At 40.0% G+C, this 13654-nt stretch overlaps 1 protein-coding gene across 3 annotated transcripts in view; it reads right to left on the minus strand.

Annotated features, from left to right (window-relative positions):
- Positions 1-13654, minus strand: part of POLR3B (RNA polymerase III subunit B) — a 79370-nt gene that overhangs the window by 54657 nt on the left and 11059 nt on the right. For all 3 annotated transcript variants that reach the window (XR_012653667.1, XM_075052019.1, XM_075052020.1), the window contains exons 9-12: positions 12600-12708; positions 4741-4863; positions 3106-3222; positions 2488-2622 (exon numbers count right to left, since the gene is read on the minus strand). Coding sequence is in view for 2 of the 3 variants with exons in the window: in XM_075052019.1 (XP_074908120.1) it covers positions 2488-2622; positions 3106-3222; positions 4741-4863; positions 12600-12708 (484 nt within the window). In the remaining variant the exon portion in view is untranslated. The remainder of the gene's footprint in view (positions 1-2487; positions 2623-3105; positions 3223-4740; positions 4864-12599; positions 12709-13654) is intronic.

Raw genomic sequence — 13654 nt, forward strand, 5'->3', positions numbered from 1 at the left:
ATTCTTTTGTCACAGGGTAGAAATCCCTTGCTTTCCAGGGTGCCGGATTTTGGTGCTGTTCCATATCTCACCCATACAAAGCAAGCTGCATTAGAAACAAAAAAAAAATGAGGACAAAGAACAGAGTAATGCTTAGCAAATAATGAACACATTAAGGAAAGAGAAAAGGTAGGTGAAAAGATTAAGCCTGAAATCGGTAGGTTTTGCTAACACCTCAGCTGGCACCTGGCCTACCGAGCCTCTAGTGGCAGAAATACTAAGAGAAAGCTCTGTAAACCAGCTTGGCTAGTGGATACAACTCTGTTATCTAAAGCTAAAGCACATTTCGTACTCTCTTGTCCCATGGGGTGTGAAATTAGCAGCTATTGTTTTCACACATTTTTATAAACACAATGCCTTTTATGTCTTTACATTGTTTAGACTGCTATGTTTTTCTCCTCCCATGGGAATCTTCTCTTTTTTTTTTTTTTTTCTTTATTCAAATTTTAAATCAACAGGATTTTTATTCCAGGAACATGCTGGCATTAAAAAAAAAACAACAAACCACCAACCATTTTATCCACACAAACTTTAGCTAAACACAAACATTTAGAAACTGGCAACAAAATCTCTACACTTTTTAGTCTGTAATCCAATCAAATTAATATTACACTGATAACATGACAGAGAGGAATTCAAGTGTTCAGCTTGAAATGAGCTTTTAAAATATCACAAGGGAGCCAGAACTACTCTTAATCAAGTGTTCCGTTCCCCCCGCCCCCCCCGCATAGTTCTCCTTGATGTAGAAAAAATACGCATTGGCTTTGTTATGATGATCCTCTACATTTAACTCTTCCCAGTTAATTTAAAACGACTTTGGTTGTTAACATCAGTGTGAGCAGAGGCCTTTCCCTTACAGCTTGTAGAAAACTTTTTACCTGCTCTACTTTCTGCCTCTAAAAATATTAGGAAATAACAAACTACTCCTTCAATCCAGTTAAATAAGAACAATACGATGACAAAGCAACAACTGATTTTACTGATTACACACTTAACCACAGCAACAACATTATGGCAGAAACCAAATAAATCCATTACAGCTTAAAATATTTGCTGCATTAGAGTATTGCGCTAATGTCTTCTTACTACTCTTTACACTTTAGAAATATGTTCTGCTTCAGCACAAGAACAAAAGTTTGATGAACAGTCAACATATTAGTTTGAAGAAAGGATTTTTTTTTCCTAACAGGTCAAAAGCTTTTTTTCCTTTGTATTTGTGTTTGGAGTGTGTTCAAGAGTGTCATCTTAGTTTCTTCAGAAAACTAGGAAGCAAAGCACACGTTTTTACCCTGAAATGATTGCGCGCCCCATGAGTGTGTTCACATGTGTGTACAGAGGACAGGGCACAGTGGGAAGGAAAATAGGAGTATGAGGCAATAGGCAAGCACACATATTAAAAAGTACAATAAGATGAGAATTCCCACTGGATATGAAGAAAAAGGAATGGATATTGTTACTTGCGCTGCAACAGAAATCCCAGTGCAAATGATGGGGGGAGCAGAGATGCATAGTTTCTCCAATCTGGTGAGTTATCTATACTTGCCTGAATTTCTGAAGCATGGTCAATAACCAGAGATGATACTGACTGCCAGAACTCCAACTTAAGTTAATACAGAGCACAACAAAGAAGTCCGATCCTAATCTAAACTGGTTAATCAAATAACCACACATGGCAAGAAAAATTCCATGCCATGGTAACCAAGAAGTTCCTTCACTTGATAGGCAAATTCCCAATTAGGAGAATGTAGTTTGGCCAACAGCTGTGAACTGCCACCCTCTCTGCAAAAGAATGGTGCCAGTCAGACACCTCAAACCATTCCCTCCTTCACAGCCCTTTGTTACTGCTTCTACTTCCAGTGCCAAAATTCTGCAAGCAGAGAAGTCTATGCAATCCACTTTCATTAGTTCCTCAAGTTAACGTTAAACCACTTACTTTGTTAATTCATGCTACTCTAGAGACTAGAAAGGCAGTTGACAACAAATAAGCAATCTTACACGCTTCTCCAAATTACAGAAGGCTTGAGTCGCTGTTCTGTGAGTTGCTACACAAGCTGGGTTCTCCATAGCGGGACAGTCTGGACTTGAGATGCAAGCACCTACTTAGTCCCAGTTTATTCCCTTACCCAGCTGCTTACAGGGGGACACCAGAAGATGGATCTTACTGCTGCCTTCTTGGCACTAACAGTGTTATAATGGAACTAGAACTGATGCTGTATTTACACTGCTCTGTCCTTTTTTCTGGTATAAAGAGGCAATACAGAAGTGAGGATATAATTAGTCTCAATCAGGGCAGCATATCTATGAGTCAACACAGAAAAGCCAACAAAAATAAAATGAGAGGAAAAACACTTCAATCAAGAAGACAGGAATGCTCCTTATTCTGCAACTTTTAAAAGCAGATAGTAAGAAAACCCCAAAAGAGCACTTCATTCAGAAGTAAAGACTCACCTGCCCTGCCAACTCCAAACGTTTATTTCCATAGTAGTCTCTGTCATCTACTTTATTTTCTCCTTGAGCCAAAATTACTCTGCGCACCATCACTGCTGTGTATATGCACTTGGCACGAAAATTGAATTCCTTCACCTGTAAACAAAACAACAAAAAAGAAAAACATACCGATGTTTCAGGATCAGGTCCTTAGCTCTTATTCAGACAAACACATCCATTTAAATCAATGGGTTATCTGGGCTGACTGAGGAGTTACAAAAGGGATTTGTGCACTTTACCTTCTTAAAAAATGCTAAAAAGTAATATACATTAGTGACATTGAAACAGATAGTAAATGAAAACAAGTCAGAATAAAGGTATAGGTCATGAGAATAAGGTCCTGAACTAATAGCTGATACCACCTGACTATGCAGAAAAAATGCATAGTATGGTAAGTAGTTCAATGGTACAGCATTTCATAAACATAAAGATTACTTTTGACTCAATCCAAATCTTCCCCTTTATTTTGAGGATGATTTACTTTATCTCAGCTACAAAGCAATCATTTTTCCCTGCCAAAGCTCACACCATAAATAACCACACAAATTTACTCCAGTTTAAAAAAAAAGCATTACATACAAGAACATGGGTCAGAATAGTTGATGCTAGCAGCTCTCGTGCTTCTTCCATCTTTGTTTTCTTTGGGCCTCCCCACATCCTTTGCCTTCGTACTTTGTTTCCAATGTACTTCAATGCCTGTCAAGGGGGGCAATTAAGTTAATATCAGAATTGTAACCTATACAAATATACACACATGGATATCTGCATGTATTCCTCAGTCAGTGCAATCCCACTAGCCACAGATGATACAAACTCCAAGCAAAGTGAAAAATACCAAACACATAAGTGACACTAGCTAGTTAAAAAAAAAAGAAAAATCTTGAAAATTGACACAATTGATTATAATTAAATGTACAACATGTTTATCATATGTTGATAACATTTGGAATGGGAATTGGTGAAAGAACATGATTACTACAATATTAAAAGAAACAGGATTGCAGGGATATAGGAAAAAGGATTATATAAATTCCAAAGATATCAAGTTCATTTAATTTGACTTTTCATCTCCAGTTCTTTTGTGTATTTGCTAAGTTTCATTCAGATATTAAACCATGAGGTGGCACTCACTGTTTAATAGGCACAAACTCTACTGTGTGGCATCTACATGTGTCTCCAAGAGTACCTTGCAATAATTAACGGATTCTTACTTTCTTACCAGGTGTCCAAGAAATGGAATCAAGCTGCAGAATTTAGGGTCAGATGAGTCAAAGAAACTACCCAGGTCCACACGGGAAGTTCTTGCCTGGAAATGAAGCCATGCCCCCTATGCCAAAGAATTACCCTCTCCACTAGATGACAGATTATCCTTTCCATCTGTTACCTTCCTCCCCAAATAGCTCACTTTTTTTTCCATTTCATTTGACACTTCTTGCACAGACTAACTTCTGTATTTCTGTTTTTCTACTTTCCTGGATGCTTCACATTTCTCTATGTTCCTCCAGCATCACCATTTTACTCTTCTGACTCTGAATTAGGAGGCCTTCATGCTACCTCTAACCCTGAAAAGCCCCAAAAGATGTAAACTAGAAAGACATTCAATTTACAACACTCAACACCACACACGGAAAGGTTCAATAGAGTTTAGAATGAAACAGAAGTAAGACTAATCTTCAAAGATTCTTCTAGCAGATTAATATGTACATGATGGAAATGCTGCCAGCAAAATGGCCTGTGTTCTAGCTAATTAAAAAGTGTATGAGCTGAAGAGAATTCTGATGAGTCTTCAGCAGGATGGAGGGTGGCTATTATTGTGGGCTTTACACAAGAGGTTAGAATTGAAGGAGAACATCTACTCATGATGAAATGGTCATGTCCACACCAATGGGGTTTCCGCGAAACAGGGCATGCAATTCCTTTTTGAAAAATGGGAATTGTCCTCAACAAAAAAATCCTAATCTTATGGACATCACTACTTGTCACATACACTAAAACATAACCCTGGACTTCTGTAAACAAAGCATTTCTTGATGTTAGGGGTTTTTTTCAGTTAGGCAGTGAGAGCAAAGTCTCACTTAAAAACCCTCAGCTTAAAATAAGCCCTAAAAAACAAACCTCAAAACACAAAGTGTATGTTGATTGCTGACACAGCAAAGCGATCAATACCCACAGTCTTCAGATTTTTATGGCCTCTGGCCATGTGAAAAGACACACCTGCATCTGTGTAAAAATCTGAGCTTTTTGGCATTCTTCCAGACTAGGAGCAAATGCAGCCATCACATGTTCCTCTGTGCCAATCATTTGTACAATCTCTTGGTCACTCTCAACACCCATGGCCTAGGAAAAGAAGAAAAGACAGAAATAGCACAGGCTTTATGTTAACTCACTGACATTTGCTTATGCTAATTTGGTATTGTTTGTCTGCGTTACTACTAAGCAAGAGCTAGTTCTTCTCTAAGAAACTGTGCCATCTGGCACTGGCAGCACATATTCTAGCTATGGAAGAACATTAAATGGAAATCTTGATAAGCAGCAGGAACACACACACACTTTTTGGAGAGCCTTTTTTTCTTCACTGACAGGAGTTAAATTCTATGTTTTTTCTTAAGAAAAAAAAACCAAACCAGGTAATAACAACCCTACCTGTGTAACAATGAAACCCAAGTCGGAATCTACAATAAATAAAGGAAGGTGAAATTTCTTAAAAGATTACACATGGTCTCTTACCACAAGCAATTTTGCAAACTCAGTAGACTGTGATGCAGCACGTCCTACTTGAGGAACGTTTACAATTTACCTCCTTTGCAGCTCTCCGCATTTAGAAGATGACTTCACTACAGAATTCCACTTGAAAGCCATTCTATTATTTCACTGATCCTTGGACACCTTGTTAGACTTTATACTGCGGAAAAAGCTTAATAAACTAAGAAAGCGCTTAACAGGTTTAGAAAAATCTCTCTATCAGTAAGTGTTTCAAGGTGGCAGCCAGCAGTGAAGGCCTTTGTGGATTCCAGATGGTGCTAAAGCTCCCCCCTTCACACATTTGCCTGGAGCTCTGCCATATCAAGAAATGGAATAATCTCACTAAACCTCTTCTGGCTGAGTTATAATATGTTTCTCAGAACTTTGTGAGGAAGTTACGTTTGCATTCATATTACTCTTCAAACTGCCTGCCACAAAGACCATCGTAAATAATGGCCTATGTAGACCCTAGTACTCTGGTTCTCATTAAAAACTGGCAGCATCCCAAAAGGTCACATTTTCCTCAAAAATGCACTAATACCTTCCCTTCTTATTGGCTTCATTGGGTGTCACTTTGCTTAACACCTAGCTAACACTATCCCCTTGCAAAACTGTTGCTATAATTGTGAAGTATCCAGCCTTTTTTTTTTTTCTTTTTTTTCTTTCATTTCTTCTTTCTTTTTCAACAAAGAAGTGGTTGGTTGAAGTTCCTTTAACTTAAAACTCTCTCTCTTCACCTTGTGGTTTACTAGAAATTAAAAGCAGTGCAAAAGTAGCAGACACCTATAACAGTGTGAGAACATTCCCGTTTTAGTGCAAAGCACAGATGACAATTCCACCATCTCGGACAGACTTGAACTCCAAATCAAGACACAAGTTACTTCACCAGACAAGAGTGTTTCATCATAGTTTGCTGCCACTAAGTAGTCACCCCTCTGATCTCAAGGCTCTTTTCAGAACCAGGATTTGCCCAAGTGATATTACTGTAGTTCAGATCTCCATTTTTCAAATATTATTATACTTTCTCACCCTTTTAAATAAGGTCACCCAGTAGTTTAAAAACTTCAGCAGAGAAGTTAACAAAATCCCTCATGACCTGAGAGCCAGACCCATAAGAAACTCTACAAAACCATGAAAGCTTCACAACAGTAATTTTCCATGTGTCTAGAACTTTAAATAGCTAAGCAGCAAACCAGTTTAAGAACCACAACTGGATTCACACAATTATTGCACTAAGCCTACAGAAGAACAAAACGTTATTAAGGGAATCTTTGTGCCACTCTAGGCACGTATACCAGGAATACATTTTTTCTAAAGCACATCAAATGCAAGGTGATAAGATATAACCCTATTTCTGCCCACCAGGTTAATTTTAGGATGGCAACCAGATCGTAAGAGACGCGTAAAAAGTGAACAAAACAAGTGGGAAAAAAAAAAGTCAAGCTGCAGTTTTACTATGCTCTTTCGTCCATTAAAAAACAGAAAGCCCTGGTAAATTAAAAAGGGTTGATGATTTCTTCTAACTTGATGAATTCTCTGATCAGAAGTCTGACAACAAGATGAGAACAGGACATATAATTACGCCCATGTAGATTTTCTAGTTGAAGTTTGTAGCAGCAAACTCACTTGAGCATTCTGAATTTGTGTGTGGGAAAGGCTGGGATCTACCACCAAATATATGTTGTATTGTTAGATAAATGCAAATTGGGGGAAATTAATTTATAAGTCATAACTATAAACCTAGGCAAATGACTGAAAAAGATGCGCTGATACAATAGCCTAAAAGTAAACCCATCTCTTCTCCTCTGTACTCTCAACAATCATGGGCAAAGCTGCATATGCAAATCCACCTACATGCAACACTAACAGGGCAAGCAACAGGCCCATGCTGGTATCAGATAGATTTGTAATCTTAACACTTTTCTTTTTTAGTAAATTTGGCCCTGATATTGCACTTCTACAAAAAAAAACAAAACCAAAGAAGTACTCTAGAATTAGCCTGTAACATCACTAGGATAGTAATAAAATATTCCTGGGTTGTTGCTTGTGTTACAGAAACATTGAGGACATGCAAAGTAGGAATGGGTCCTATACTTAAAGTGCTCATGATCCCAGGACAAAGCCAAGGGAAAGGGAATTAACATAAAAGCATAGCAGGAGACAAGATGTCTTGTTTATTTTTGATTGGAAGGCGATGTCGATAATTTTAGGGGGAGGTGGAGGGGAAGGAGACATTGCAAAGGGATAACTTAACAGTAGCAGTGAAGGGATGAGGAAGGAGACAGTAGCAGGCCATTGAAGAGCATGGTTGGAAGGCTAGTAGTCAATGGACATAAGGCAGACAAGTCAAAGCGAACATTCAGACTATTCAGATCATCCTGAGTAGGAGAAAGTGGTCCAACTGGGGTAAGCCACTTCCTAGGACTGGGAAGGTTCCTGCTGCCCAAAACGTGTGTGTATGCATGTGCCTGTGTGTGCACACTCACATGTACATATAAGAGAGTGTGCATGAGAGACTGCGAGCCCAGCTCTTCCTCCCCCAGCTCATGTCTTAATGATGATGTCTAGGCGTTTCCATGGCACTTCCCTAGAATGTAGTTCTGCAGTCCATCAGGCTAAATTACAGAATGGAGACAGGCAGATGACTGGATTAAAAAGATGTCAAGGAAGTTCAAGGTTGACATCACAGACAGAATTGGTCTGGAGCTTTCATAATTCAAAAGATACGGGCTATGAAACTGCAGCCATGGGAACCTGTAATTCTGCAGATCCAGTAAGACCACCATTCAGCTGTTCCTCTAGAGCTGCATCTTAACAGCTCCAAGACTAACACAGGTTTGTAAAAATGAAACTTGACCTGCTGTTCAAATCTTTTGCCTCAGGTCCTAGAGCAGCTCCTTATAGCTCCCACATAAACTGAAGATACTTCACCTAGCAATTAGGTTGTAAAATTCAACTTTTAAGTCCCCCTAGGTTACTTATAATTCTCTTCCTTCCCCAGCCAGTTTTGGTGCAGCATGCAACCTTCATTTACTTCCGCTCCCAGGACTCACTCAAGCCTACCGAATCAAGATTACAAACCCAAAAGAAAAATAGCCTTTACCTTAAAACAGCTCTAACTCCCTGCAATGTAGGAAGCTCCCTGCAAAAGCAGCAGCTCTACCTCACCTGTAACCCTGAAGTACTACACAAATATTCCACACCTCCTCTAATGCTCATTGCTACCTAAAACTGTCTGAGCCCCCCAGATAAAATGTGCATAGCTCATAGCCTGACATATTCAAAAAACCCATCCACACAGTTCACACAGCCCTATGATCTATGCCCAACTGACACACAGCTAAAACAAAGGTCTCCTGGGGTTGCAGGTCAACTCAGGACATCCTAAATACCATTCTGGTTGCATGTGTATATTAAGTAACGAAGCAATGTTACACAGTAAGCAGGAAGCAAATTAGTTGTGTCTGGTTCCCATTACAAGGTAGTTGACAGCCCTTTAAAAACCTCAACAAATACATACTTTGGGGGCAAAATTGTCCAATTTATATCACTGCTTCAAACCAAAACCTGCATTTACATGTATATATGGGCTGCACAAATGCTTCTGTCCTTTCAAGAAGAAAGGTTAGAAAAAAAGTGTTTAAGCTAGCACAGCAACAAAGCACTAACTCGCCCACATCTGAAGGGCAGAATCTTCAAGTCTGTCCCAGAATAGTGCCAGGACCATGCCTTTTGTAGCCTATCAAATTTCAGTTATCTGTTGTCAGTGGGCTAAACTTCACAGAACTACAACTTACATGTGCTCGGCACAACTAGCTGTTAAATCGCTGAATATGCCAATCACAAAGATCCTTACAGGTCTGGTTGGCAGAAAAGCAAAGCTGCAGAACAAGGTCATTCAGTCTTGCAGTTCAGAAGAGACTATGGATAAGGATGAACTGCAAGGCAGATGCCACCTTTAGGGTGACCCTACACAGTCCAGTCCCCCCACTTATCCAGATCAAGTGACCTTTAGATCCACACTATTTCCACCCCTCCCCACAGCCCATGCACCTGGGTTTCCTTCCTCACCATGAAAGAAAAAAAATTATGGGGAACACTGTATGTTCAGGTCTCACCCTAGCATGCAGCTAAGAAGTGTCCATGACTCATGCCTGAAACACAAAAGTGCTCTTAGATTCTAGTCTAGGGAGCTCTTTATGAATTTTAGGCTGCAGCTCTGTCAGGGGGTAGTGTTTGTAATACTCCCTACTGCACAGCCCTTGCTTTTGACAAAGATGTTTAAGGGATAGTAGTACACCTCCACATCACAGTTGCGGTAGCTTTAAATCCACATTATATCATAGATCTCCAATACTTGCTTTCTTTTCTGTAAAGTTACAATTATTTTCTGTACCTGATCTACACCTTACGTCATTTGCAGAAACACTGGGCCATTTAAAGCTACTGGGACTAGAAAGACAATCCAAAATCGCCCAACCTTCTCCCACTGACTCTCAGATAGTCCCTGACAAAACTATCCCCTCTAGCTGGCCCATGCACTGGATAGCAGCCCTCTACCAATTACTAGTTATTTTCTTAGTCAAAACACAGAGGTCTGTCGAACTTGGTTGCAGCCTGGATGCTGGTCTGGGAGGAAATGCAGAGCAATAAATTTTTGTCATTGCTTTCTCAGTTTATTTTTTAATTGGAAATTATACAAAGAGTTGCTACAGTAGAAGTTAAGGGGGCAAAGGCAACCAAAACTTCAGACCTTAGATTGTCTGTACAGCTTAACTTTGCCCCTTGCAGATGTGTATCTATACAAGAAGCAAAACACCTATGAGTAATGAGGAAGACCCATGCTCCATGCCCACGGCTTGGGTCTCAGCAGAAAGGAATTCTTCTCCTTGCTTTTCCAACAAATCTCCTATGTATACTACTGCCATGTGGGAGAGCTGAGGCTACAGGGGGATCCCTAAATTAGGGATTTTCCAGTTGCAGGGCTATAGTGTTTGTAAGCTTGCTTCTAGTAGTTAAATACAAAAGTAATTCTGCATTACAGCAATGCCCAAGAAAGAAAGATCGGAGGCCGGTGCCTGCCTAAGAATCCATTGAAAAGACTGTCTGGGTTTTTTAGTTTCCAGCTGGAGACTCATCAAAAGTGGACAGAAGATCCCTGAAGTTCACATGTCATTAAAGGAAAGGTAAAGAAAATGATCACTCATGAGTACAGTTAAGTGCCAGTCAAGAATAGAACATTCAGCATAGTTGAAGTGGGTGCAGCTAATTTGGTACTGGATTAAATCAATAGAAAACTTTGAAAAGCATTACGGCCAAGAGCTTCTAACAACTGTAACCCCTTATTCAATAAATAAAGGAAAAACTATGCAATGTTATCTAGAATATAAAAGGTACATATAGGCAGGGGGATAATTACAGCAAGCATTGTCAGAAAATGATCACATAGTCAGTACAATGCTGCTTAATAAAAACCCCAACAACCACCTCCTCAGGCTTAATAACCCAGAGCAGTTACTCTTCTGTGAGCAGGTATTTATCTATACCAGCAGGGGGTGACAAAATGTAATAAAAGTCTGTAAGTGAAGGTGGAATCCAGCTGTTTGGTACTTGAGCAAATGGATTAAGAGCCACATTAACACTTTCCTGCAACAGAAAAGTTGTGAACTTAATTCTGACACTTCTATGTGCATTTCTGTCCACAAATAATTTCTCAACTTCCTTTAACATTGGTCACTAAAACCAGATGATCTTCTCCAACTACTTGAAGAGATTAGGTTCATCAGAGATAACAGACATTTGTTTCTCAAGTCTAAATCCAATTATTAAACTATTTTCTAGTACCAAACCCAAAGCACTTCCTACAAGAAAACCGATTCTTACAACTCTCCATCAGCCAAAGAGCTGTGGTAACACAGAAAAGTCTGTAGTTGCCAACACAAACAAATCAGCACTGGTGGCAGAAACTGTTTGGATGCTGTGAGCAAGTGCTGCCCTCTCCTGGCAATTTATTTCCTTGAGCGACTATCTGCTCCCCAAACCTTCCGAGCTGTAAACCATTACAGTGAAGACCAAAGGGGAGCTATAGGATTTACTTCTATTGGTTGCTAGATCCAGTCAGAGGCATTTTTGTGCCCTAAGCCACCTTCCCTGTGAACAGTGCCTCCAAGACCGCTGCCCAGTTTCCTTCTGCACATGCACTGCACCAGGCTGCAAACCTACAGGCAGCAGCGAAGCCTACAGGACGGAAGGAGCTACCAGCTGTTGGGAGGACAGGTCCTAGCCTAAGGCACGGTCGGACAGTGGATGTCCACCCACCTTAACGGGCTGTAGCCCAATGCGTTCAATACCACACACAGATGGGCTACCAGCCTGCTTCCAGTCCTGCTGGGCACAAAGGGAGTAGTCATCGTTACGCCTTCAGTTGCATGCACCCTTGAGTGAATTAAAATGAAAGAGAGAAGCAGAGGGCGAAAGAAAGCAGTTCTGGCAGTTTCACACGCAATGGCAGCCAAGGCATGACACTGTCACCAGCTCAGCTGGCAGGGCAAATACTCCCCAATTCTTGCCCAGAATCAAGGGTTGATGCCTCTCACAGCCCTTTATCAGTTCCACCGGAGATCGCTTCAAAGCTATGATGCCTGTCCATATGTTCACTGCACTGAAGATACTGGTGAGTGCTCCTAAATCAGGCAGGGATTCTCAAGTATTCTGACTGAGGCCGAGCTCATTCACAGGGGAAGCAAGTGAACTGCCAAGAAATGCAACTCACTAGTAATCTTAAAGGATTTAAGAACAGGTCTAAGAATTGCAAGACTTCCCCAAAGGCTATCGGTTTCATTTACGGTTATGACTGGAAGTCATGTATGACAAGCTCCTGGCTATGTCATGTCCCCGGATCTGAAACAAAGGGTGTTGAGCTACTCAGCAGTCCACAAGTTGGAGGTGAGGAGGACCAAAACCAGAAACAAAGACCCTTAACACAAGTTTGCAACACAGGTCATAACAAAAGAAACCAAAAGCCTTCTGACTTTCTGTAGCAACAGGAGCATAGCCAGCAGTGCAGAGGGACCTTACAAAACAGTAAGGGGGTAGCAGGCATTTGTCTTGCCGCAGCAATGCTCTCCTTGCAGAAAAATGCAGCACTTCTTCTCCTTTTTGCTGTACAATAAGGATGACCTCCCCGCAGAAAAAACCTTGCATTCTCTAAGCCCTGCCAAGTCCTTCTGTACATACTAACTTCTGAGAGCTGCCACCAATCTTCATTCTTGAGCTATAGCACAGCTTTTTTTTTTTTGCCTTTTTTTTTTCCAAACCAACAGTTGTATTACCTTAAATATGATAGCAATGGGAATATCTTCTGACAGAGTGTTGTGCCTGAGGTAAAATCTTCCTTGTTTCACAACCATATTTGTTCTGCTCTTCTTCTCATGAGTGGAACTGAAGTTAAAAAAAAATATATATTATGTCCAACAGAAAGTTTGCACTGACATTCCTAGAATCTTCTGTATAAATCTTACCAAGCTTGAGCAATCTTTCAGCTGAATTAATCCCACTTTCACCTCTTTTTAAAATTACATTAAAACAGCCAGACATCACCCTGTAATTCCAAGGTAAGATGGTATTATGACCTGTGATGGGGAAGGTCAATATTCGACTTAAGCAAGTAGAAGCCTGTACTTTTCAAAATTGTCTTTGCATGCTTTTATCATCAACTTGGATATAACCAGCAAGGTCAAACTGTGCACAGGTACTGTGGCAACAACAGTAATGAAATAACAGTACTTTGTGTTGTATGTTTAGCCTCATCTATGCTTACTGTGGAACAGTAAAGGAGCTAGGAGAGATGCAAGAGGTCTGTGGAGAATTAAAAAACAGCCCTCACACCGAACAGTGACAAGCACCATATTATACCAGCATGCAGCTTAAAAACAAAACCAAAAGGCAAATAAAATGTAAATAAAACCCCAACAAAAAGGCCAAATTTAGACTACCGTGCCATTTTCAATAAATTGTGTTGTACAAAAATATTTGATTTTTGTTTCCTTCTCAATTGCCTTTAAAAACTTTTACACCAATTTGATTTAGAGAGTCAGACAAAAGGTTACATCCATTTTCCACTGCAGTAATGTCCATGTTACTTGCTGCAAAATGAGACCAAACACCATCAATTAGGAAGTGCACTTTTTTATGTTAAAAATTAGAACTTGCTTTTTCTAATCTGGGATGAATCCTGAAGTGTATGAGTAACTCCCACTGATTTTTGTGGGAATACTATACTAACTGATTTCGGGACTGATGTTTTAGTGTACAAAATGACAGTAGCAAGAGAGGGGCATTGAATGTCTAGTTTTTTCCTGTTAAACTGTACTAGGAAGAAAACTAT

Source organism: Buteo buteo, chromosome 19 (assembly GCF_964188355.1).
Source record: "Buteo buteo chromosome 19, bButBut1.hap1.1, whole genome shotgun sequence".
Taxonomy (NCBI): Eukaryota; Metazoa; Chordata; class Aves; order Accipitriformes; family Accipitridae; genus Buteo; species Buteo buteo.